At 70.9% G+C, this 25,729-nt stretch overlaps 2 protein-coding genes across 2 annotated transcripts; one reads left to right on the top strand and one right to left on the bottom strand.

Annotated features, from left to right (window-relative positions):
• Window positions 1-49: 49 nt before the first annotated feature.
• Window positions 50-13,224, bottom strand: LOC119233330 (PAS domain-containing serine/threonine-protein kinase-like; the record flags this gene model as incomplete). The annotated part of the gene is made up of 16 exons (XM_037495572.1): window positions 13,019-13,224; window positions 11,204-11,436; window positions 10,322-10,492; window positions 10,045-10,185; window positions 9,794-9,928; window positions 9,297-9,554; window positions 8,351-8,519; window positions 7,887-8,040; window positions 5,863-6,704; window positions 5,249-5,409; window positions 4,896-5,066; window positions 3,202-3,327; window positions 2,989-3,123; window positions 1,625-1,824; window positions 1,129-1,262; window positions 50-255 (listed from the first exon to the last, which is right to left on the bottom strand). Coding segments are annotated over exons 1-16 (3,417 nt in total), but the record flags the coding sequence as incomplete, so codon positions are not given.
• A 2,542-nt stretch (window positions 13,225-15,766) lies between these two features.
• Window positions 15,767-23,664, top strand: LOC119233329 (protein phosphatase 1 regulatory subunit 7). Its single transcript, XM_037495571.2, has 10 exons — window positions 15,767-15,886; window positions 16,988-17,122; window positions 18,327-18,382; window positions 18,749-18,814; window positions 19,053-19,183; window positions 19,305-19,467; window positions 19,904-20,020; window positions 20,134-20,238; window positions 22,087-22,173; window positions 23,127-23,664. The coding sequence occupies exons 1-10, from the start codon at window positions 15,835-15,837 to the stop codon at window positions 23,301-23,303; spliced, it is 1,089 nt and encodes a 362-aa protein (XP_037351468.1). The 5' UTR covers window positions 15,767-15,834; the 3' UTR covers window positions 23,304-23,664.
• Window positions 23,665-25,729: the final 2,065 nt, after the last annotated feature.

Here is a 25,729-nt window from a genome sequence, read left to right as displayed (position 1 = left end):
GCGCCCCGCCCCCATCAGCCCCAGCCCCAGCAGGAGTGCCCGCCGAGACCCTGGAACTGAGACGACGCCGGAGGCCGAAGCCCAAAGCCGGGGCGGCGAGGCGGCCCACTGGCCTGTGGAGGCGGCACACCTCGTCCCAGGTGTAGCGGGTGAGGTCCACAGGCTGCGTCACCCAGGGGTCCACGGCCAGCTTGTCCAGTGTGGTGCGTCGCTCAGGGGCAGGCTGCAGCAGCCCCGACACCAGGCTCATGAGCGCTGGACAGAAAGGCCGCTGGCTGGGTAGGCCGCAGGGGGGATGCGCCCGCCCTGTGAGCTCAGCCCACCCAGGGGAGGGCCTGTCTGAGTTCAACCGTTTCCTCTATTGTGGGCATCAACCACTGGGCTAGCACTGAGCCCCGTCAGAGGAGCCCAACAAGCAGGGGACAGCCTTGGGGGACAGGGGGACAGCCTTGGGGGACAGCCCTGTCCCTTGGGGGGACAGGGGGGAGCAGGGGATGGCGGGGGAGGGGCAGAGGATGGTGGGGTGGGTGCAGGGAACAGCCAAGGGGAAGACGATGCGAGCCCTGGAGGGGGAAGCCAAGGCTCCAGCACAGCCCTGACACCCTCCTTTAAGGCTACTGGCTGAAGCGTGCCCTGAGTCCTGGGAGGAAAGACCCCACCACTACCCCGGTGGGGACGGCGGCGAGAAGGTGGCTGGCCAGGGAGCAAGGGCCAGGGGCCAGCACCGTGGCCCCGCAGGGGAGCCTCAGACAGAGGAGCCCACACTGCCACCCCGCCCTGGGTTGCCCTGGCCACCAGGCAGCCCGAGCCCGGCCTGAGGGCAGTGTCACTCCCACCTGGGCCAACCCCTCAGTCCCGTCAGTCCTGGGCAACCCCTGCCCCCGCCCATCCTTATGGCCTGTCTGCCCACGCGCATGCACAGATGGGGGGATCGCGCCCCCCCATCACCCGAGGACGAGTCTCTCCAGGGCCTGGCCCACAGGTGGTCGCGGCCACTTCCAGACGCTCTCCCCGCAGAGTGCCCACGGGGGAGGGGAGGGTAGCCTAAAGGGTCATCCTGTGGCTTGAAGGCACGTTGTGGCGCCTGGTGTTGAGACCAGGGCAGAGGAGGCCACTCCAGGTGCTCACCTTCCGACACCAGGTATGGGGGGCTGATCGCCGCCTCTATGGTCTCCTCCAACTCACAGAAGGGGTTCTCCTCAAAGACCAGTGTGTACAGCGTGACGCCCAGCGACCACATCTCCAGCTCCGGCCCCTGGTAACTGTAGGGACGGTCGGTCACACGCTCAGCAGGCAGCTGCTGCCCGGCCCTGGGGCAGCCCCCAATGAGGGGCACAGCATCCAATGCCACTGCCCCCCACTGGGCGCCAGACTGCAGGGGCAAGTGCGTGGGAAGCAAAGTTGTGATAAGCCAGCAGACAGGGAGGGCCGGGAGCACCCCACATGGGGGAGCACTTGACAGAGAGCACATTGCAGGGGGCACTCGGCAGGGGGAGCACACTGCGCGGGGGAGTACTGTCCCCTCTCTGCGCCCCTGCCCTGCCCACCGCCTGGCCCCCACCAGGCCTGCCCCACCAGGCCCCGCCCCCAGTGCCCCCCCCACCCCACAGCCTGCTGCACGTACGGGTGTCCCAGAAGGACCTCAGGCGCGCAGTACTCGATGGTGCCGCAGAAGGTGTAGAAGAGCCTGCCCCGCTCCAGGTAGGCGGCCGAGCCAAAGTCGATGAGCTTAATGGAGAAGTCCTCGGCGATTACGACGTTCTCGTCCTTGATGTCGCGGTGCAGCACGCCTCGGCCGCGCAGGTAGCCCACGGCCGCCACCAGCTGCGAGCACAGCGTCAGGGCCTCCAGCCGCCGGCCCACCCGCTTGGGGCAGGCCCACGCCAGTGCCCTCGAGCTCCCAGGGAGGGCGATGGCTGCCCAGGTGCGCCCAGGTGTGAGCCCAGGTGCTCCCCACAGTGCACGCAGCTGTCGGGGCAGTGCTGAGCTGCAGCACTCAGCACCCCATGGTACTGCGGGCTCTTGGCTCAGTGGCCGTCCAGCCGACTGAGGACAGACACGTCAGCTGCGCTCACATGTGCGGCGAGGACACCGCAGGGCTGCGCGGGCACTGAACGCACAGTGTGGCCGCAGAGCCTCCCTCCAGGCATGCGCACTGGGCACACACATGCACAGCACGGCGTTCACCTGGGGCAGGACGGGTAGCTCTGGGGCCAGCCAAGCACCGAGGAGAGGAGCTGGCCCTGGGGCGGCACCGGCGGCATCTGCGGCGTAACAGGCAGAGGCTGACAGCGGTTCTGGGTGGACACACCGGAGTGGGAGGGCGGAGCTGCCCAAGCCCACAGAGCCGCCCCCTGACATGCAGCCATGTCCAGAGACCAAGGCCAGAGTGGACAGGCGTGGGCAGTAGCGCCTGTCACCGACCCCGGGCCTTCCCGAGAGTCAGAGTGGACAGGCCCATGACCTCCCAGCAGGGGGAGGGGGTCCATTGCCTGAGACCAGCAATGGCTGAGGGCCTCAGCGTGGAAGGACCATCCATCCATGGGAGCTACCACTGGACACCGCAGTGTCTCCAGGGAGACAGGTCTGGGGGCCGCCCGCTCTCCCGGCCCGCGCCCAAGCTCCCCAGAGCCCGGAGGTCTGACCGGAGCCGCCGCCTTTCCTGTGAACCTGGCATGGGAGGCGCTGCCCGCCAAACCCTCCACACCCCACGTCGGCACCAACTCCGACCAGAGTGAGACAAACAGCGGCCTGAGGCGAGCTCAGCTACCCCTCGGGCCACCCAGAGGCGTGTGTGGGCGGCAGCGGCCGAGCCTCAGCACGGGGCAAGGGCGCCGCATCCCGGCCATGGGTCGGCGCCGGGCCAGGCCCAGGCAGCCCCCACCTCCAGCTGTGTCCCCCCGCCCGACCTCACTTCCTGCGTCAGCCACGAGCTCTGCTCCCACAAGCTCTGCTCCCACGAGCCCGCCCCGCCCGTCCGGCGCCCACCTGCCGGAAGATGTGGCTCGCCAGGGGCTCGTCCAGCTGGGGGTGGCGCTCGATGAAGGCGAAGAGGTCCAGGCCGGAGCCGTGCTTCTCCATCACCAGCTGGAAGAAGCTCTGGTTTTCGAACACGTCCAGCAGCTGCAAAGGGACAGAGTGGGTCCGGCCCGCTGGGGCACACACGTCCCGGCCGCCCGGGCACCGCCGAGGCCCGCCCACCTTGATGATGTTGGCATGCTCCACCCGGGACAGGATGGCGATCTCCAGCGTCACGCGCCCCAGCTCGGGGTCCTCCACCCAGCAGTCCTCCAGGACCTTCTCCTTCCTGATGAACTTCACCACCACCTGCGGGAGGCCGAGGGGCAGCGCCGGCCCCGCTGCCCGCCGGCCCGCCCACCGCCCCCCGCAGGCCCTGCGGCCGAGGACACAGGGCATGGTGCCCACCAGCCCGGCCTGCCCAGCGCAGCACGGAGGCTCCGGAGAGGGTCCAGGACCCTGCCCGCCGGGGAAGGATGGCCTGAGGCCAACGGGACTGGACAGCCACGGGCGAAGGAAGGGCCCCCAGGCCACCTCAGGATGCATCAGACACCCGGAGCTGTGATGCTTCTAAGGGCCCATCCCTGTGGCCTCGGGCACGGGCTTCTCAGATACGACCGTGAGGGTGCAGTGACGAGGGCAGCCTCTGGCCCATCAGCCCCGAGACGCCGAGTCTCCAGGGGTATCGCGAGGAAGCAAAGCTGACCCCAGGACGCGGCTGGGCTGCCAGCAGGACCGTGGAGCAGCGCCGGCCCCAGGGAGGGCATGAGAGGGCCTGCGACGCCCTCGTCCTGCCCCGAAGCACCAGGGGACGCGCACCAGGAGACTGTGCTCCGGCCAGCCCTGGGGGGTCCGGAGCGGGAAGGACACGGAGTGTGGCCCTGACCAAGCGGAGGGTCGGGTCAGAACAGAAACCGGGACACCTGGGCAAGCCCCACGCCCGGAGAGCAGGCGACACGCAGCGACGCAGGGACACACGGGAGGCGGTGGGGCGGGCGGGCCCGTCAGAGAGAAATCCCGAACGTCAAATCCGTACGTTAGGAAAGCGACGTTTAAGAGGGAAGGCTAAGAAACGGCCCAATTCCACCTTAACGGATAGAAAAAGGAAAGCAAATTGGATCCAGAACAACCGAGGACGGACAACAGAGAAACGTGTGAACGGAAACCACGAGACGAGGGCAGCTAGCGACGCGGGCGTAACCGAGCAAAGGCCGTTCTCTGAAAACAGAGATGGGTGACTCCTGCCAGCCTGGCCAGATGACCCCATGCGGGGCGCCAGCCGGAGCACCCCGGGAATGGCCAGCACGGGCCCACACTGGGGCGCGTGGGGCGCGGCCAAATCTGAGTCTGGGCCAGGCAGAGGGGCTGCAGCGGCCAGGGAGGAGGAGAGGTCCTCGCCAAAGCACCCTGCAGAGGCAGCCAGCGAGCTGGAGGCAGTGCCCTCAGCCCAAAGGCTCTGCCCGGGAGGAGGCGGAGGGGCTGTGGCCAGGGGGGCCAGGCGGGTGCGGGAGGAGGGCAGAGGCAGGACATGCAGGGACGGGGCAGGGAGACAAGGGCGCACTGCGTCCCCGCAGCCAGCGCTCTCAGGGCCGCTGCCTGGGACGGGCGGCATCGCCACGGGCCAGTCCCAGTGGGCCTGGCGGGAGGTGTGAGGCCCAGGCTGCCGGGCGCGGAGGCAAGAGTGGCTGGGCTGCCGGCCCCGGGTATGGCCGACATCAGAGCGGGGCCGGGTGGGCCGGCGCCACCCGCACGCGCTGCCTGGAGCCCTGGCCCCGGGCCTAAGCCCAGTCCCGAGCCCACCCATGACGCTGACGCCCCCAGCCCGCCCTGACCGCACCACTGAGGGCTGGCCGCTGCGCGGTGGTGGGGTCAAGTACCTCCCTGTTCGCCTCCTTGTCCACCGCCGTCCACACGAAGCCAAAGGCTCCGCTGCCCAACGGGCTCTGCGTGCTGTACTTGAGGGAGTAGGCGCCCTCCCAGGCCGCCAGCCCTTCCAGCCCCGCAGCCGCCGCAGGCACCTCCTCAAACCAGGGCCTGGCCCGGAGCACCTGCGGAGGCAGCAGCGTCTGAGGGCCCAGGCAGAGCGCAGCCATCGCCCAACCCTGTGTCCTCGCCCTGCACTGGGCGCCTGGCGGACGCATCCCCCCACCGGCATGCAGGGCTCACCCACCAAACCCACACACGGCCATGGGGACCGGGCGGATAAGCCCCCTATTGTGCTAGCACCGACCTCGCCCGGGCTGGACATGGGCGGCTCCCATGTGGACAGGGACGAGCCCGGCAGGCTGGCCAGCAGCAGGCGGGTGCGGGCAGCCGAGTCCTTCACCAGCCAGCAGCAGAAGAGGGTGGTGGCGCCCTGCAGCTCCACGCGCCTCACTTCGAACTGCACACCTGGGGGGGCTGGTGTCAGCGCCTGCCCTGCATCGCGGGGGCGGGCCCAGGGCCAGCAGAGGGAAGCCCGTGGGAGGCCCCCCAACTGCCCATGAGAACCAGAACCCCCCTGCAGGGGGCGCCTGCCTCCCCCACCCCTCACCCCCACCCCGGCAGCCGAGCTCCTGGTGCTGACACCAGCGGTGGCGGCCTCTGGGATGGGCTCTCAGAGACCCTACCGGCCCTTCCCGCCTGTGTCCTAGCCCTGGGGAGGCCCCGGCCATGAGCATGATGAACACCCAGCCAGACCCCACGCAGCCAGAAGGACACAGAGCAAGGCCCAGCCCAAGGGCGAAGGGCCCAGCACCAGGCGCCCTCAGCCACACTGCCCAGGCCCTTGCGAGGCGTGGCCCGGCTAGGGGGGCCGCCCACCGCCCATGGAGTGTCCTCCCGCCGGCGGGGCACCTGGCGTACTCAGCTGTGAGCCGTCCCGGTGGAAACAGCACCCGGCGAAGGTGCCCTCCTGGATCTCCCGCGAGGGGTTGGTGGCCCCGGGGGGCGGCGGGCTGGCTGCCCGCACCGGCGTGGAGGTGGCCTGCACGTCCATCCTCGGCCCCTCCCTGCTGCCGCTGGCCTGGCCGGCCTCGGGAGAGGGGGCCCGCTCGAGCCCCCGCGGGACCCCGGGCAGCTGGAAGTAGGTGCTCAGCAGGAGGCGCTCCCTGTCCCGAGGGGCATCCGGCTCGCCCACGTCCACGTCAGGGCCAGCCTGCGGAGGCGAGGGCGCCCGGGGCAGCTTGGCCGGCCCGCTGGAGTACAGCTCCCTCAGGTGCCAGGAGAGGGAGAGCAGGCCAGCGTCCTGGACTGGCGCAGGGTCGGGCGCCCCGGGAAGGTCCATGGCCCTGGCGTAGCAGGCCGAGGAGCTGCCCGCGCGGCTGCTCTGCAGTTCCCTGCTGCCCGGGCCACAGGGCGACAGCGGGGCGGAGGCCCCGGGGAGCTCCCCAGAGGCCAGGTTTGGGCCTCCCTGACGCGTGTCCCCCTGGACCTTGGGTCCCGTCAGCTGGCCAGCGGTGTGGGGCCCGGGCTCGGGGCTGTCGGCCCTGCTGAGGCCTGTCCAGGCCCTGGGCGTGTGTACATGCCAGCTGCCGGCTGCGGTGAGGGCTAGGCTTTCAGAACCAGCCGGAGAGCCGGTGGGGCCAGGCCCGCCTCGTCCCAGCGCTGGGGGCTCAACATCACCCCGGGCTGTGCGCTGCTGCTGGTTCTCCACTGCCGTCCACCCGCCCCGGGCCGGGGGGCTCCCTCCAGGCAGGCCGTCCGCCCTGGGGTGGTAATGGGTGCTGTAGGAGTCGAGGGGGTGCGGGGCCTCCCACACGCAGACAAGCACAGGCCAGAGGCTCGAGCGCAGTCTCCACCCCCACTCTCCAAGCCACGTCCTGCAGCGTGTGCTGCCCGCCCGCCCGCCCGCCTGCCGCCCCGGCACCTCGCCCACGAGCCTGGGGTCTTACAGACTCACAGCACTTGCTGGCCCCAGCCCAGGCCGCAGCCACGGGAGACGGCCGGGAACGGGTCCAGCCCTAGCGCATGGGGCGGCTCCTCCCAGGCGTGACCCAGGCAAGCGCAGGGCGCAGGCATCGTGCGTCCCTCACCGCACAGCCAAGGCTCGGGGAGCCCCTCTGAGCCAGTGCCCTGGACAGGCACGGCGGACAGACCAGTCCCGCCGCCCACCGGCCCCAGAGGCAGCCAGTGGTCAGCCTGGAAAGGCCCTGCAGGAGCCGCCCACAGGGAACACGCGGGAGCCACAGCGCTGGCACGAGCGTGGCAGAGGCCACGGAGCAGACGGGCCTCGAGAAGCGCGTGCGCGGGCACTCACGCAGCCCGCGCGCAGGAGGCACCCCTTGGGCGCTCAGGGTGGGTCCTGGCTCCAGAGGGACAGCGAAGGGGGGGGTGCCGCGGCGCCTGGGCCGGCCGTGACAAGCAGCACCAGTGATTTCAGATGACGGGAAACACCGTCGGATGGGAGGGCCAGCCAGGGGCTGACCCCGGGAGGCCGGGGCAAGGCAGAGCTGCCCTGCGGGGTCTGCCCGGCCTCAGGTGAAGCACCAGAGACGGCTTTGAAAAAGAGAAAACTCCTCGAAAACACACAGAGGCAGCCGAGCGCGGCAGCATGGCCAAGCTGGGGGCCCGGGCCCCACCCCGCACCCCTCCTCCCACCCCCATCAATGGTGTCTCCAAAGGGCAGGCGGCGCCGCTGAAAACCCAGAGAACATTCAAATGACTCATGAGAAAAGTGCGCTGGCGTCCACTCTCTGCGGTCCAGCTGAGTCTCCAGACCTGGGAGCCAGGACGTCTGGGAGGCGCTGAGAGGTTGGGCAGGGGCGGGGCAGGCCAGGGGCGAGCCCTTGCTGGCAGGCAGGCCTCTACACCCACCTTCTGCCTGTGCTGCTGCTGCCCCCACCCAGAAGGACGTCTCTGCTGCCCAACCCCCTCCCACGAACACTTACCCCGGGGCGGGTGCAAACAGGGGGGCGTCAGGGTGGCCCCCGTGGTCCGTGTGGGCCTGGGTCCCGGTCAAGGCTCCCTGGCTTCCCACAGGCTGCAGGGTCTCGGCTGGAGGCCGATCTGGGTCACTGGCGAGCACGAGGCGGGCAGGAGGACCTGGTGGCGATGTCACACTCAGTCCTCTTGTCTCAGTGACCACCACCAGGCCTGTCCTGAATCCAGCTCCTCTTGGCCACCGTGGACCTCTGTTCTCGCTCTGGGGGTCTGGGGCTGCACCTGACCAGCAGAACCCAGTGGCTCGAGCAGAGCGTGACCCTCAGCTGCCCAGTCTCCAGCTGCAGGACAGCGGCCCCAGCCTGACCCCCGTGGCCCTCTGGGCAGCACAGGGAATCGCGGGGGTCGTGAGGGGCCGGCATGGGGCCAGGAGAGGGGGGTCATGCTGGGGCGGGGTGCGGGAGGGCCTCACCCTGGGCTGCCTCGGCAAGGCACCAGCCTGGCAGGGGGTGGGCGGCTCTCTCCTCTGGCACACCCTGATCCTCAGTGTCCAGGCTGTTGGTCAGGTCCGGCAGGGCCAGGGAGCCATCATAGCTGAAGTCCATGCAGCCGTAGAAGCCGGGAATCAGGAAGGTGATGTTCTGGGAAACAATCGCGCGTCAGCCCCTGCCACGCCCCTCCGAGCCCTGTCCACACCCCATCCAAGCCTCGCCCTGGCCGGGCCCCTGCCTGCCAGGCCCAAGCCCCATTGGCACCTCCCACGCGCCCAGTCTGCAGCCCCACTCCGCAGCAGGCTGGGCAACCCCGGCAGGGGCACGGAGGTCGCAGAAGCCTCCACGGGAGGGCCCCAGTCCCTGCGAGTGTCCACGGACCCTGTCCTATCACCCAGGCCAGCCCCACCTGCCCCCAGAGCGTGTCCACCGCACCCCTGAACGCCCTCCGCTCGGTCTGCTCCATGCCCTCCAGCCTGCAGCCTCTGGGGCTTCTGTGGAGAACCCGGGGCCCATTCCAGGGCCCCCCAAGGCCACAGCCCCAGCAGGCTGTCCCCGGCTGGGGTCGGCCCAGGTGGGGAGCACCCACATCAGCCCCTCGCGCCCTGGGAGCCACGGGACCACCACAGAGGGGAACCCAGGCATGCGGAGACCCCGGTGTGGAGTGAGTGACCCCCCCCACTCTGCTTGGCCCAAGGGCCCATCTGGAGCCCAACACCTGGGTGTGGCATGGGAAGCCTGCGCCTGTGGCGACCCCTTTGCGGGGCAGCCGGGCAGACTGGTCAGCCGGTACCTGGGTTGGGCATATGGGGACGCACCCCCCTCTGCATCAAAGGAGTCAGGAGAAAACTGGGACCAGGGCAGGAGGCCGGCGAACACCTGGCCCTGGGGTCCTGAGCCCTCCCGTGGCACCGCCCACCGGCCCACCTTGCCCAGGAGCTCAGCCTTCCCGTAGCCGAACAGCATCAGCGCGAAGCTGTGGTTGATGCCATAGATGGTGCCGTCGGGGAGGAGAGTGATGAGACCGCTGATGGTGGAAAACACCCAGACGGAGGCCGAGTAGCCGCCCGGGGGGGCCCCGCCGCCCGCCGCCCCCTCGCCGCTGGGCGCAGGCTTCAGCTTCAGGCTCAGGGGGAAGGTGGTGCCGTCTGTGGCTCTCCCGACAGACCTCTGGATCCTGAGACTCTGGGGGGAAGGCGGGGCTGCTCGTGGGGCCATTGCAGGGGACTCGTGGCCGTTGCGGGGAGCCCCGGGCTCTGGCCCCAGGAGTAAGTCTCCACCCCGGAGTCAGGCCTCCGGCATGACAGCCACTTGCCGCTGGGAGACGGGTACCTGCGCTGGGGGGCTGCAGGGGACCCGAGGGCCGCCCCAAGCCCCACATCCTCCAGCCCAGCAGCCGGAGCGTGGAGCTGGGGCCGCCCTACCTGCGGGACGAGTCCCCCGGGCCTGGGGAGCTGCAGCGAAGGGATCAGCTCCGTGATGCGCTGTCCGGCCGCGTCCTCCGCGCACGCGAAGCCGAGCAGGCGGGCGAAGAGGCCGTCACACGCTGTGATGGTTCCCTGCGGCGAGCGGGCGTGAGGTGGGGGTGTCCAGCCGGGCTCCCCGCCAGGGCAGAGCCGCACCCCGCCCCGCCCGGCCGCCAGGCAGCCCAGGGCACGGCGCGGCCAGCACTCACGTCGCCGTGGAAGGCCACCCAGGCCGACAGCCGCTCCACCGGCTCCAGCACCACCACGCAGCACGGGCGCTGCTCCCGCCGCACCCTCTTCATCCACACGGACACCGGCACCCGCTCCCCGCCGCGGCTCACGACATCCACCTGCGGCACAGCGGGCTGACTGGGGCCGACGCCGGGGCCGGGGCCCTGCTCGCTCCACAACGGCCGCCGGAGCCCGCCGCCCACAGCCCGGCCTCGGCGAGGACGGCCCCGCCGCGCCGGCCCCAGGGGCGCTCACCACGCTGCCGAACACCACCGCGGCGTGGCCGTCCGCCTCCACGTGCTCCTCGCTCAGGGCCTGCACCACCTCGGGGTCCGGCTTCAGGAAGAACCGCGTGAGCCTCTGGCCGATCAGGTCGTGGCTGCTGTAGCCCAGAAGCCGGCAAGCTTTGTCGTTGGCCACGAGGATCTGGGGGGACGGCACAGAGGGCTGCGCTGGCCCCCAGAGCGGCGGCGGCCCAGATGCCCTCCCGAGCTCTGCGGCGGCGGGCTCAGCACGCCTGGGACAGAGCCCATGACCCCGTGAGCTCGCCCACCGCCTCCGAGCAGGCGGCCCCACCCTCAGACAGAGACGCGCAGGACGCCTCCGCCCACGTCGGAAGATGCAGCCGCGGCAAGGGACGGCTGGGCCCTGCTCCACCCAGGACCCCTGCCCCGCCCCAGCGCCCAGGTCCTGCCACCACACCAGGAGGTCCTGGCCGGTCCAGCAACCCGGCAGCAGGGCCACTGACCTTTCTTACTCCCCTTACCCCCCACACTTCAAATGCTCACTCGTGTGTTTGAAATTCGGGGTGAGTATGAGAAACCCAAGACACGGGCCTCAGGCACTGAAGAGGCCGCACCAGCTTCCCCTCCTCGGGCCTGCCCCCTGGACAGGGGTGTGTGTGACTCAGGTCCCTGGCCTGACCATGGGCTCAAGGGCGCCTGGCAACCCCGGAGAACCCAGCCTGACGGCCGTCGACACCCCCTCCCACCACAAACGCCTGCCCTGAACCCCTGTCTGGCCGTCTGCTTTGATGGGCTCCGTCCAGGTCCCCAAAACCCAAGCAGCTGCTGGAGGACACCGGATGCGTCTCTGAGCCCAAGCCCCCTGCACGCCTGGCCTGCCCGGGGTGGGCACCTCCGTGGTCTTGGCGTGCACGGTGAACACGGCCTTGTTGGGGTTGCACGCCGGGGTGGGCAGCAGGGGCGCCGGCCAGCCCAAGGACAGGCCCCGCAGCAGCGAGCAGCAGGACGTGCTGGCCAGCGAGCCCCCCTGGTCAGCCTGCTCAGGCGTGGGGGGGCCCAGCGGCCTGCAGGCACAGATGTTCTGGGCCGCCAGCGAGGACAGGCAGTAGGAGCTCCAGCGGTCTTCTGGAAAGAAAGGGAGGCTGGGGCCACCAGGGCACACTTCGGCGCCCCCCACTGCTGAGCCCACCCACCCTGGGGAGCCCCTCATTCAGAAGCCCTTGCGAGGTCCACTCCCCTCCCCCGAACCCCTTCTCACCACCCCCAGGTTTGCCCCCACTGCTCCCAGAAACCAGCTTTCCCATCCTGTCCACTGACTCCATGCTCCTCACCCCTGGCCTCTGCCAGGATGCCCCAAGACCAATGCTCCGCCCCCACCCTTCTGTGGTGGCAAGAACCCCCCCACCCTGCCTAACCCAGCGCACACACTGGCCCCCTGGCCCCTCCCACACCCAGCCAGCCCCAGCCCAGCCCCGGCCCCGGCCCAGCCCAGCCCAGCCCAGCCCAGCCCAGCCCAGCCCCAGCCCAGCCCAGCCCAGCCCAGCCCCAGCCCAGCCCAGCCCAGCCCAGCCCAGCCCCAGCCCCAGCCCAGCCCAGCCCAGCCCAGCCCAGCCCAGCCCAGCCCCAGCCCCAGCCCAGCCCAGCCCAGCCCAGCCCCGCCCCGCCCAGCCCCAGCCCAGCCCCAGCCCAGCCCAGCCCAGCCCAGCCCAGCCCAGCCCAGCCCAGCCCCAGCCCAGCCCCAGCCCCAGCCCAGCCCAGCCCAGCCCCAGCCCAGCCCAGCCCAGCCCAGCCCAGCCCAGCCCAGCCCAGCACCAGCCCAGCCCAGCCCCAGCCCAGCCCAGCCCCAGCCCAGCCCAGCCCAGCCCAGCCCAGCCCAGCCCCAGCCCAGCCCCAGCCCAGCCCCAGCCCAGCCCAGCCCAGCCCAGCCCAGCCCCCACCAGCCCAGCCCAGCCCAGCCCAGCCCAGCCCAGCCCCCACCAGCCCAGCCCCCACCAGCCCAGCCCAGCCCAGCCCCCACCAGCCCAGCCCCCACCAGCCCAGCCCAGCACCAGCCCAGCACCAGCCCAGCCCAGCCCAGCCCAGCCCAGCCCAGCCCAGCCCCGGCCCCGGCCCAGCCCAGCCTCAGCAGCTCAAAACAGCAAACCTGCCCCCACTCCCATGTCCACCTGAGAGTTCCCCAATTTTCTCAATTTGTGGCCTCCCCGGCCCCTCCTCGGAGGCTGGACGCCGCTCGGCCAGCTAGCTGCTGCCCCGGCCCCCCTCCTCCCAGCCGGCTCAGCTGGGCCCCCCACGAGCTTGGGCCGGGCTCAGGCTCGCAGCAGCCTCCAGTCACCGCTCACCTCCGGTACTGCCCATGTGCCCCAGCCGTCCCGTCCACACTGGCCGGCCCAGCCGCCGCCTCCGGGGACCCTCTGAACGCGCCCGGCCCTTCAGCTCCCCATGCCGTGAGCTCCAACCCCCACCGTGGCCCCAGCCATCTCCCCTGTGTCCAACAGGCATCTGGTGTTCAGACCCCCAACTTCAAGCATGCCCCTGCAGTCAAGCCCCCAAAGGCAGAGCTTTCTCCCTCGCTGTGGCCAGGCTCCAGGCGCACCCACTGCGCAGAAACAAAAAGTGGGGCTACCCACCCCTGCCGTCCAGCCCAACCCTGGGGGCACAGCCGGCGGGGCCTGCCCTGTGGGGGCTCCGCGAGGGGGCGGGCGCTTGCCTGAGAGTGTCATCCTGCTCTGGCACAGCTTGGTGAGCCCGTGCCTCCTGCTCAGGGGCCTGTGGGCCAGCGGCAAGGACCTGCTAGGCGCAGCAGGGCGCTCGGTGGGCACCGGCGACAGCAGGCTCTGGCCCAGCTCCCCCTGCTCCCCGCCCGCAGCCGGCAGGCCGCTGTCCTCCATGGGGAAGGGCGGCACGGGGCCCGCGTCACCTGGAAGAGAGCGAGTGGGTGGCGTCCCGATTCGGGCGTGCTGCAGCCATCAGCCCCGCCCAGAGGCTGAGCCCAGTGGCTCCCGGCCGGACCCGGCTGCTCTGGGTCAGCCTCTCCGGTAGACGCCAGGGAGGCCTGGGGAGGGGAGAGCCGAAAGGGCAGGCCCGGCTGAAAGCAGGCGGGGGGGAGCCCTGGGAGAGGGCCCTCCCAACTCTGGGGACCAGACGCCCCAGAACCGCCGCTGTAGCTGCCAGCGGAGCAGCCGCGCGTGGCCACGGGATCTGACCCAGGGGTCGAGAGGACGCCTGGCGCGGCGGGTTTCCCTTGTTCTCGGCGTTGGACTTTCAGATGCCGGCACGTCTGTACACGGAGAGGGGGAAAAGCAGCGAACCCTGTTCCCTCCACCAAGCGCCCTCCTGGGGGCCGCCTGCAGGACAGCAGTTCAGCACCGTCTGGGGGGCCCACACCCCTCTGCTGGTGGGGGCCGGTGTGGAGCCCAGGCCGGGCCTCCTGCTCCCGCCTCCAGCGCCTCTTCCCCAATGGGCCTCACGAGACAGAGGCCGAGCAGCAGGGCCTGGCCAGGCTAAGGGTCTGGGGTGGCCGTGGGCTCTGGGTGGAGCTCCAAAGTGCCCATCTCCCAGGGTGAGGGAAGCCCTCAGCCAGACAGTAGCAGGGGTTCGCAGGCAGCTTCTGAGCCCGTGGGTGCCACACGGGGAGTCCCCCAGAGCACCGTCCTCCTCCAGCCAGAGCACAGAGCAGGGGACAGCCGGGAGTGGCCAGCCCTCAGGAGGGCCAGGCTGGGCAGCAGCACAGCGCATGGCTGTGCGGGATCACTGGCCGAGGCTGTAAGCCTGCTTCCTCTGGACCTCGGCAACACGACCTTCCTCGGAGACAGTGGACATGAGGCGGCTGCAGGAACGCTGGCCAGGATGCGAGAAGGGCGCCCTCAGGGCGCAGGCCAGCCCAGGCTCTTGGGAAGAGGCACCAGTGCAACTGAGCCCCCCAAGCAAAGCGGAGACCCTTGCAGGTGAATCCCCACACGCCCCGGGGCAGCTGGGCCCACCGGGCAGGGCAGGAGCTGGACAGGTAAGGCCAGCACCTCGGGGCCTCCTCAGCCCTGACCAACTCCACCCCAAGACGGACTCGCAGACGCCGTGCGCCTACAGAACCTTCTCAAAGACCCTTCCAGAGTGACTGGGGGATGCCAACCCCAGCAGATCTTAGCGCCAAGCAGTGCCGGGAAAGTCGGGACGGGGCACAGGAGCCCTTGAGAAACCCCAGGTGGAGCTGACACCTGTTCACTGAGCGATGCAGGGAGAAAGGCAAATGTCCAGGTCAGCCAGTGCCCAGCCTGGCGAAGAAGGGAGCCTGGCGCAGACAGGCAGGCAGAGGGCAGGCCGCTGGCCCCCAGGAGGGAGGGGACAGGGCCGCTGGCCCAGGAGGGAGGGACAGGGCCGCTGGCCCAGGAGGGAGGGGCAGGCCGCTGGCCCAGGAGGGAGGGGCAGGCCGCTGGCCCAGGAGGGAGGGGACAGGGCCGCTGGCCCAGGAGGGAGGGGACAGGGCCGCTGGCCCCCAGGAGGGAGGGGCAGGCCGCCGGCCCAGGAGGGAGGGGCAGGGCCGCCGGCCCAGGAGGGAGGGGCAGGGCCGCTGGCCGCCGGCGGGGGCGAGGGGTCAGGGCCGCGGGCTGCCCTGCTGCGGTGCGGGCGGGCCGGCCTCGCGCGCGCCCGGCTCACCTTCCGGCAGGGGCTGCCCCGGTGATGAGCGGCCCCGAGGGCCGTCGGTGCGGGCGAGAGGACGGCGCGCTGGGCCAACGGCCGCGCGGGGTCGCGACCCGCCGGGCTGCCCTCCCGAGCCGGCCTCTCCCGGGCGCGCAGGTCCCCGGCTCAGCTCTTTCCCGCCGCGGGAAGGAGAACGGCGCTTCCAACGCCGGCCAACCGCAGAGCAGCTCTCGCCGATTGGCAGGAGAGTGGGCCAACCACCGGCACCGGTGGGCGGGACTCAAGAGCTCTGGCTGAGAGGCCCGCGCTGACCGTTGCTAGGGACGCACCGGACTCCGCCTACGGCGCCTCGGAGGGGCCAAAAGAGACCGGCGGGCTGCCCCTCACGGCCGGCGGTCGCCGTTTCCTCGGGTCGGGACCGGAAGGCTGAGCAGCGCGGAGCTCGCCGCTCGGCGGCCTCACCCTGACGGCGGGGGCCGCGGGGCCGAGGCGCTCCCCGGGAGCTGGGTGGGACGCGGCCTCGCTGGCCCTGAGCCCGGGCGCGCCTGCCCGCCCAGGGCCGGGGAACAGCCCTCCGCAGCCCCGCGCAGAGCCTAGCCCGGCCGCGCCCGCCTCTGGCCTCCCCTGGCCCCGCTGCCCGCCCGCCGCCGCCTCCGGACGCCCGGGGCCGCGCTGTCACTGTACCCGCCGGGGAGCCGCGGCGGGCGGCAGCGGTCCCGGGCGGCGGGCCTCGCGGGCGGACTACAACTCCCATGAGGCGCTGGGGCCGCGCAGGCGCGTAGGGCGCCCGGGGCCGGCGCTGGGGCTCCATTGGCAGGACGGGCTGGGGCGCGGAGCCCGATTGGCTGAGGGCTGGGGCGACAGATCCGGAAGGGAAGAGCAGCCAACATGGCGGCGGAGCACGGCGCGGGCCAGCAACAGTCGCAGGAGATGATGGAGGGTGAGGCCGGGGGCGGCGGCCGGGGCGGGGCGCCCGCTGACAGCTGCGGCCGGGAGGTGCGCCGGGCCGGGCCGGGCCTCGCCGGCGCGCGGAGCCTGACCCGGGGGCCGGGCGGCCGGCGGCGAGGGGCGGCGGGCCCGGGGCGGCGGCGCCGGTGCTCGCAGCTGTCGCGCCGCCGCCGGCGTCCGCTCGCCCGACCCGGCCCCCAGGCCCCGCCCGGCCCCCGGCCTGGGCCCGGCCGCGCGTTGGGCGGCGGGGGTGGCGCCTGCGGGCCCCGGCCCTGCGGGAGTGCGGCCTCTGGGGTGGGGGGAGCCCCAGCGCCCGCTCGCTCTCCAGCCCACGCCGCAGCCTCCCGCGCCCCCCAGCGAGCCCTGCGCCTCCGCCCCCCGCGCCTGACCCGCCTCCCTCCCGGGTGTTCCCTGCCCCAGCGCCGGTCACCCTACCTGCTGCCTCTGCCCGGACCCTCCGCGGCCCTCAGAAGTCTCCCCGTTTCCTCGGCCTGGATGCGACGTCCTGGCGCCCCCAGTGCCCTGTGCCCCCGCAGAGCGCACCCCTGCAGGCCTGGGCCTCGTGAGCCCAAGTGCTCTGTCCGTCCTTGGGTCTCGCACATTTCCCCAAAAATGCAGAAGGCGGGAATTATTGACAGTCTGGCTCAAGGCTTGAGTTGGCCTCGGTGCCCTGAGCTCCAGCCGTGCTTTCCCAGGCCTGGGGGCCCCCACAGAGCTCCCGCAGCCTGATCTGAGCGGCTTCTGATCCCTCTCAAGACCGGGCTGTGGCACACGGGCTCTCGCAGCCAGGGGGCTGGGGGAGCCCGGACGAAGGAGTGCGGCGATGGCCGCAGCGTCCCTCGGCGAGGGTCACGGGCGGAGGGGCGACCAGGGCTCCCAGGATCCCGCCGGCCGGTTCTCAAGGGCAGGACCCAGGTCTCGACGCTGCACCGGTGTCTGCCACCGCCCCAAGCCCCCGCCACTGTCCACCCCTGGTGGTGCGGGCGCGTCAGCCCGGGTGTTCTGAGGGGGCCCGCACGGGTGTGCCGACGGAGGTCTCGCGTCATGCCGGGGTCGCCCCGGAGCGGGTACGAGCTCTCACTGCCGCCTTCAGTTGACAGGCGGGTGGAGTCCGAGGAGTCTGGAGACGAAGGGGGGACGCAGCCGAACCGCGGGATTGTGTCCGAGCTCAGCCAGCAGAGCCTGCACGACAGGGAGGAGCAGGAGCAGAGGGAGGAGGACCCAGAAGGTACCGTCTGAGGGCAGGGGCCTCTGTGGGTTCGGGCAGGCCGCCCCCACTGACCCAGAGCGCCTGTGGGTGCCGTGGCTCCGCGGGCCCGGCCTGAGCCCAGCTCCGAATCCCTTAGAGGCTAGGAAAGCCGCTTCATTCCAGCAGGGCGCGGCCTTGCCCACCGCAGCCCGGGCCTTTTGGGGTTTTTGCCTAGAAAACCAGTTTATGTTGAAAAGAAACAGTCCGTGGACGGGCTGAAGAATTGACTAGAAGGCGTGTGTCACCTGCCGAGACAGAACTCAGTGGGGCGACGCGTGGGGGCGGGCGGCTGAGACCGTCCTGGTCAGGAGGCGCGTGTGGCAGGTGTGCCCAGGTGCGGGCAGAGGGGGCGCAGCACGAAGCGGCTGAGGGGCCTTGGGCTGCGAGTTTCCGGGCTTGTGTAGAACGTTTGGGTTTTGAGGCAATGATAATTGTGTCTGGTTTTAATGATACTGAGCGAGTTTGTCAAAAAGCTCATTTCCAAAATAGCACCGTGCTCCTTGTGCCGTGGTAACCACGGCAACCTAGTCTGAGGCGCAGAGAACGCCCCGAAGCGCCCGTCGGGTGTGCTATAGAGCCGCAGGGTTGGGGCGCCTGGGGGCCCCCTGGTCCAGGCGGCCTGCCATGCCCCGGCCTGGATTGACAAGTTTGTCTCAAGTCAGACCGCCTCACGCTTTGTTCCCCGGGGCCTGGACTGTCGCAAGGACGTTCAGGCCGCTGCTCACGGCCTGCACGTGAGCTTGTTTTGCCAGACGTGTGAGCGCCCACCCACACGGCCCGAGAAGCTGGCAGACCCCCCCACCTGCCCACCCGCCTGCTGCCCGGTGCAGAATGACTGGCGCGGGCCTGGGCGTGTCCTTGCCTGATCTGGGGCGGGACTGCTATGTCGGAGGGCTCGCCTGCTCGACCTGAATTCACACGGCCTGATTTATCGCCACAGCCGGGGCATGAGGGCCTGCTCGGCCGCCCGCTCCCTCCGTCCCCGCCAGTTCTGGGGTTTGGGGTGCAGCAGAAGCCTGCAGACTGTGGCTGGTAGCTGGACACAGGAAGCTGGGAGCCTGAGTTGGAGGGGCGCTCTGTGCGCCCCGGCCTGTGCATGCTCGGCCCCATCAGGCTGGCTGGGGCTCTGCCCAGGATGGGGGGGGTGGGGGCGCTGAGTGGGCTTTTCTTCTTGTTCTGCCAGAAGGACAGGCGCTGCCTGTGGACATGGAAACCATTAGCCTGGACAAAGACGCTGAGGTAAGGGCACACTCAGGACCGGGCCCCGGGGTGAGCTGGGCTGGACCGGCCACCAGAGCCCAGGTCACCTGTGAAAGTGCCGGGTCAGTGGGCGAGTTCCCGCGAGACGTGGGCCTGGCCCCGGGCTTCCCTGCTCCGATTAACACAAGCGATGACACCCTCTCTGTGTAACCACCGGGGCGCCTGGCGAGTGAACTGCCACCCGCTTGTGTGTCACGTGGGTGCTTGGGGCGGAACCCCCTCGGCGTGCGTATGCGGAGGACACCAGAGGGCGGGCGGGGCTGTTCTGGGGCCAGCGTAGTGTGAAGCCACCAGGAGTCAGAGGACACTAAAGGCCCTCGCGGTCGCCGTCCCGCTCTGTTCCAGGATGTGGATCTCAATCACTACCGCATCGGGAGGATCGAGGGGTTCGAGGTGCTGAAGAAGGTGAAGGTGAGCAGCTGCCCTGTCCTGGGCAGCCCCCGTGCCGTGCTCCTGGCCGAGCCCCAGCCCCCACCCTTGTGTGCCCGCCAGCCCTGCTCCTCCAGCCCGCAGGCTCCTCAGCCACCCGCCCTGCCCAGCGGGAGGTGGCAGCCCTGCCTGGGCCCCGCAGTGTCCTCAGTGGGGCCCCAGTGCTCTGTCCACAGGCACGCCCCCCCCCATGCCGACTCGACGACCCCTTCTCCCGCAGACGCTTTGCCTTCGTCAAAACCTGATCAAGTGCATCGAGAACCTGGAGGGGCTGCGCGGCCTGCGGGAGCTGGACCTGTATGACAACCAGATCAAGAAGATCGAGAACTTGGAGGCGCTGACGGAGCTGGAGTGAGTCCCGGCCCGCCCCAGCCCTGCAAGCCCCCCTCCCCCCACGCCGCTGCGGGCAGCCCTAGCCCGTGCCCTCCACCTGCCCTGCGGACACCGCCTGAGCGCCGCGCCCTCGCCCCAGGGTCCTGGACGTGTCCTTCAACCTGCTGCGGAGCATCGAGGGGGTCGAGCAGCTGACGCAGCTGAAGAAGCTCTTCCTGGTCAACAACAAGATCAGCAAGATTGAGAACCTGAGCAGCCTGCGGCAGCTGCAAATGCTGGAGCTGGGCTCCAACCGCATCCGGGTGGGTCCCCTGCCCGTGACTGCGGCCGCCCCCGAGCGGGCACCGCGGGGAGAGGCGAGCGGTCCGAGTCCTGACCCAGGAGGCCAAGGCCGGGGAGGAGGGCTGCTACCCGGGCCCGGTACTGCAGCATCAGCGGAGGCCCTGGCAGGGCAGGGGCGGCGTGGCGGGCGGGTCACAGGCAGGGCAGGTGGCAGCGCAGAGGGTGGGCCCAGTCCCACCCTCCCGGACCTGCCCCGCGGCCATTGGGGTCCACTAGGGAGACCTTGTCCAGCGGGGCCCACGCCCGGCAGCCTGCGTCGCCCTCCCGCGGAGTCGAGGCACCTGGGGGTCGGCCACTGAGCCCTGCCCATGCGGCATCGGCTGGGGCTGGGCCTGCGGTCCCCGGATCCCCCGGGAGAGGCCACGGCCGGCCTCACCCACGCCTCGTCCGCCCCAGGCCATCGAGAACATCGACGCGCTCACTGGCCTGGAGAGCCTGTTCCTGGGGAAGAACAAGATCACGAAGCTGCAGAACCTGGACGCGCTGTCCTGCCTGACCGTGCTCAGCGTGCAGGTGGGCTGCGGGGCCCGGCCCCCTCCCGCCCGCGGGCCCGCATGGTGGATAGGGGGAGGGGCTGGAGCCTCCTGCGGCCCCGCGCCTCACGGGGCCTGGCCGCCATCTTGCAGAGCAACCGGCTGACCAAGATCGAGGGGCTGCAGGGTCTGGTGAACCTGCGGGAGCTCTACCTCAGCCACAACGGCATCGAGGTCATCGAGGGCCTGGACAGCAACGTAAGCACCAGTGGGCGGGACGCAGGGCCCCCAGAGGGCTCTCCCCCGGGGGCGCCGCTCTTCACCTCCCCAGAGCGCGTGCCGGGCCGGCACTGCCTCTCCGGCCGTGGACCCCACCTGCCCCAGGGCCTGGGGTCTGGCTCCTCCTGGGCACCTCCCCTGCCATGCAGGCCAGGCCAGGCCTGTCGGCGCGCCCCCACCCCCGAGGCCCTGTCCAGCCAGCTCCGCCTCCGCGCAGCGTTCGCGACAAATAAAAGACTGATCCTCATTCCACTTTCCTGGGCTTCCTGTTTGTTCTGTTGAGCTGCCCCCGGCATCCCCGCGGGCCGCTGTGGGGCTGTCTGCTTCAGGTCGAGCTTCCTCGGTTCCCACGCAGACGCCTGGAAAAGCAGAGCTGCCCGGCACGTCGCCCGCCTGCCCCTGCGCTCATACCAGGTTTACAAAACTGACGTGAAGCTGGGCACTTGCCGGGCAGTTCCGAGAGGCAGGACGTGGCCACTGCCGGAGCAGCCGGGCAGGTGCTGACGGCAGCAGGTGGGGTAGGCCCAGCGGCCAAGCTAATGTGCAGGCTGGGCCCGGGCCCTCCCCAGACGCCTGGACTGGGCACCGAGTCCTGCCTGTGGCCCGAGTGTCCAGTCGCCGGTGTCGTTGCAAAGGAGGGCCTGGCCCTTTAGATGCCCTTCTCGGTACCTTCACGCCAGGGTCAGACCCCGTGAGGGCCTCAGCCCTGGCCATGCCATCTTCTGGGCTGGCACACCCATGACCGCGGCACCCCAGGACGGGCAGAGGGCCCGCCCCGCCGCCTGCAGGCCACAAGCCCCACTCTGCAGAGACCCCGAGTCCCCATTCTTGCCAAGCCCCTGCCCACGGGAGCCCCAGCAACCTGAGCCGCCCTACAAGCCCGACTGGAGCGGCTGCAGAGCCCGTGCCCGCATACCCTTGGCCGCCAGCGTGCGGGACTCGGCACCGGCTTAGCTGCAGGCTGGGCGGGCCAGGGGTCGGGCCACCCGCTTGCCCACCAGCCCGGTGCTTACAGTTGGCGGCGCAGGCTGGTGCTGGGGGAGGGTGTTACTGAGATAGCTTTGGGCTTCCTCTTAGAGCATGGAAAGATTCCGAGTCAGACCCCAGGGGCCCAGGGGATGGAGGAACCGACAGGGGGGCAGGGAGGGTGCCCGCGCTGTTGTCTCCCCTTTGGTCTTTTTTTCCCAAGGATTTTATTTTTGCGTAGAAGAGCTGGGGCGCAGGCCAGAGGTGCAGGGGTGAGGACTCCCCAGAATGGGGAGCAGTACCGGCGGGTCCACTGAGATCCGCGGCTGAGGGGGGCCCGGAGACAGGGTCTGCTGCTCGTGTGGGCCAGCCCCTGCCGGGATCGCACGCAGGCCCCTGCAGTGACAGCCTGAGGCTGACCCCCACCCACCAGGGAGGCCCCCCGGGTCCTAACAGCTGCTGGGCCTGAGGGACCTGCAGCAGGCAGTGGGTGTGGCCTGCCGCGCCCCCAAGTCTGTACCCGCTGCCACGGGGCCAGGGCCTGGTGTCCAGGGCACAGCCGCCCCCAGGGTGGGCACCTCTGTCCTACTCGAGACCCAGGCTCCTCCCTAAGTGGAGGGGGGGCGTTCACTTGTTAAAGGCAAGCTCGGCTATGCCCCCCACCTTCCGCGCCACCTCTTCCCGAGGCCCAGCTTGCTCACCGGTCCCTCTGGTTGGGGTCCCAGGACCCCAGGCACCGCGGGAGGAGCTGTGAGGACTACAGGGAGCCCAGTGGGGCCCCCACGCACACCCGATGCTGGGGGTGGGATGGTGCTTTTACTGATAAGGTCATGAAGAAAACGGTTTTTTCCCTCTTTTTAGAACAAACTCACGATGCTGGACATCGCGTCCAACAGGATCAAAAAGATTGAAAACGTCAGCCACCTGACGGAGCTGCAGGAGTTCTGGGTACGCGCCCACAGGTGCCACATGCTGCGGGCAGGCCAGGGGACCTGGGGAGGGGGTTTGGGGTAGAGGCCTGAGGGGCCTGGGAGCTGGTTCTGGGGCCCGGGGGAGGGGACCTGGGGGAACAGGGCAGAGGGCCCTGGGGAGGGGACCTGGGGGGCACCTCCTGGGGCAGGGGGCCGGGGGCGCCCTGGGGTAGAGGGCCTGGGGTTTCTAGGGAGTCGTGGGGGGGGTGGCCCAGGGGCGGCCCACACCTCCAGCAGCCCCCCCAGTGGGTAAGAACAGGCTGCACCTCACACTCCAGACACAGGCTGGGCCAAAGTTGCATCTGAGCCGGGTTCTGGCGAGACACGGCCTGTGGGCTGGGGGCCTCTGGGTCACCCATCTGGGAGTGGCCCTGGACTCGTCCAAGGGGACAGGCGCATGTGTGGGTCCCTGCGGCCGGAAGAGAGAGGCCGGGCCAGCGGGCCAGCCAGGGCCTTGGGCTGGGTTCCTGGAGTCACCTGAAGTGGCCCTCGGGGTCCAGGTCTTGTGAACGGCAGCACAGGTGTCCTGTGACTTGGTGGCGTGGGTGTCGCCCTCCCTGCTTCCCGCTGAGCCTGGGCTCCACGCCCTGCGTCCTCCCTGCCCACATCGCAGCAGCGGGTGGACGGCCTCGCCAATCTCCGCCGGGGCATCCCTCAGCGTGGGCCAGAGCTGGTCTGGGGAACCCAGAACCCGAGTCTGAAGTGATGAAGGCGCCCCGACGGGTGATGTGCACCCGGATGGGGCCGGGCACTCCTGTGGGTCAACACCCTGCCTGGGGGCAGGGCCTGTGGCAGCAGCTGGGTGGAGTGTGTGCCCATCGTACCCGGGAGTGTGTGTGCGCGTCTGCATGTCCAGTGCAGGCGCGGGAGGGAGAGGGGGCGTGTCGGGGGGTACTCACCCCCCTGCGTGCATGTGCCTTGTGCCCCCAGATGAATGACAACCTCCTGGACAGCTGGAGCGACCTGGACGAGCTGAAGGGTGCCAAGGGCCTAGAGACCGTCTACCTGGAGCGCAACCCGCTGCAGCGCGACCCCCAGTACCGGCGCAAGGTCATGCTGGCACTGCCCTCCGTGCGGCAGATCGACGCCACCTTCGTCCGGTTCTGAGCCCGGCCAGGCTCCCGCTCGCCAGAGCTTCGCTGCCTGCTCCCGAAATCGTCTCTGGCGGCAGCCGCACCCAATGCAATAAAGGCTCGCGGGCCCGGGGCTCGCCCCTGGGGACCGCCTGTTCCGTCCAGGCCCCGCCCCCGGGCTGGGGTCCCGCGGACCGGCCTCCCTGCAGGCCTCCAGCCCATGGCCGCAGGACATCGCCCCCAGCCCAGCGCAGGAGCCCAGGGCGGCGCCTGCTCTTACAAACATTTAAGAAATTGTCTAAGACGGCGCAGGCAGGGGGCGCGCCGGTCAGCACAGCCCGCCGAGCCCCTGCCTGGCTTTTTGAGATGCTCATTAAAGTCTAAGATTTACGTGGACGGAGAGACCCGCATCGGCTTCCAGGGAGCACGGGGCACGGCCGGGCGGGCTCGGCGGGCAGGGGCTGCCTGGACACGGCCGGGTGTGCGCCTGCGGGGCGGAGCCTGGCCTCAGCACAAGGGAAGGCTCCACGGCTCCGGGACAGGCGGCCGCGCCCGAGGCCCATCCTTGCCAGGCGCGAGGCTGGACCTCCCCGAGCAGCCCTGCGTGGGGTCTGCGCAGAGGGGCCCCCGGGCGCAGCTGATCCTCGTGGACGCCCCCCAGTGCTGCGGGGTGGGGCCCACTGCAGAGGGAGGGGTCAAGTCCACACAAGGCCGAGGGCCGAATCCCTGACCAAGCACCCGCCGGTGCAGGGCCCCCGCGAGCGGCCTCCATGGGGGGGGGTGGGGAGGGACCTCTTGAAGTTCCTCGTTGTGGGGGCGCGAGCCTTTGAAGAGGCTTGTGGGAAGGTCAGGCTGGTGGGGGTCGCCTGGGGGAGGGGGCGCCTGGACCGGGCACCGGCTCTGAGACAGGAGCGTTTTCTAGAAGTTCTGGGCAGGGCGAGGCCGCCGGCATCCCTGACTGCCCCGGCACCCCGGAGAAATTACCGAAAGCTGAAGAGGAGGAAGACGTGAGGACGCGCCACCCAGCCGTGCACGAGGACGCGCCAGCACGCAGAGGGGCCCGCGGGGACTGCGCAGGGCGCGGTGGCCCCTGGCCCGGGGGGCGTCTAGCGCTGCGGCATGTCCGCGCCTGAGAAGAGCGTCTCCGGCGGGTCAGTTCCGAGCAGGCCCGAGCCGGGGCGGGGGGGCCAGGGAGGGCGCCCAGTAGCCCCTGGAAGGCACAGCCCCGCGGGCTTGGGGGACGTCCCGGCCTGCCCTGAGCACGGGAGGGCAGCGCCGTCACCAAGGGCCACAAGCCGGAGCCCTTGCGGCGGCCAGGGCCGTCCCCCAGCCGCCACGGGAGGGGGCGGCCCCCATCTCCGGCGGGGGTGGCCTCGGTGGACCCGGCTCCGCATCCACAGCGCCCGGGAGGGGCGGAGGGCGCTGGCGCCCACGGGGCAGGGCTGGAGTCCTCGGCCAGGCCGCATGAAGGGGGGGGGCCGGCGGCGGGGGTGCTGCCCTGGGTCCACCGCTGACCCCTGGGCCAAAAACAGCTCCAAGGCTCCCGCCGCTGCCACGCGGTCACACCGGGTGCGACGAAGGCCTGTCGCCCCGGGCTGCCCGCCGAGGTGGACGCGGTCTGTATCCAGCCCGAGCGGCCGGGCCTGTCCCCGGCCTACGGAGCCGCGCGGTTGCCCTGGGGCCGGTCCCGTGAGGGCAGAGAGGTCGCACTCGCACACTGCCCCCCCGTTTCTGGCCAGCGCCGGCCTGAGCAGCTGCCCAGAGAGGGCCCTCAGATAGGGCGGGGCCGCTGGGGAGCCCCCGGAGCCGGCGGGCAGCCATGCCGCACCCCTCAGGCCCAGGGGAGCTCGGTGTCTCCAGAGGAGGGACATGGCCGGACCCCGCTGCTGCTTCAGCCAGCAGAGGCGCTGCTGGGCAGCGGGAGGGACGGCCAGGCCGGCTGCCCACCTGGCCCCCGACAGGGTGCTCTGGGGGTGCGGGAGCAGCTGCAACTGGGGGTCCCACCCAGCTCCCAGTCACGGGGCCCAGGCAGCCCTCCGGGCACACAACTGCAGCACCACGCGGGGTCGGAAGCCCCTCCCCAGCGAGGGCCCGGGCGCCCTGCACATGGGGATCCCCTCACCTTCCCGCCGGGCTGTAGGGGCCGCCACGCGACCCTGTGGAAAAGAGGGGCAGGACTGCGGAGACCCTGGGGTCGCGGCGGGAAGTCTCGGGGGCGGAGCTGGGGCACCCTGCTCCCCGCTGCTGGGCTGAAGGGGGCTCCACCCTGGGTCCTGGAGTTCCCCGCCCCGTGGGCGGGGGCACCGGGGTTTCTGGGGGCAAGCACAGCCGAGTCTGTGCCTGGGGCTGCTGTGGTCCCCAGAGGGAGGGGCCGGGCAGGGTGGGGCTGAGGTGAGGCCCCTGGTGCCACAAGGACCCTCCTGATGGGGAGGAGATGGGGCCCGAGGGACCCTGGAGGCA

This window comes from Talpa occidentalis, unplaced genomic scaffold (assembly GCF_014898055.3).
Source record: "Talpa occidentalis isolate TD23 unplaced genomic scaffold, MPIMG_talOcc4v2.1 talOcc4.782, whole genome shotgun sequence".
Classification (NCBI taxonomy): domain Eukaryota; kingdom Metazoa; phylum Chordata; class Mammalia; order Eulipotyphla; family Talpidae; genus Talpa; species Talpa occidentalis.
The sequence above is the reverse complement of the archived record's forward strand: the minus strand, read 5'-3'. Positions and strand labels throughout refer to the sequence as shown.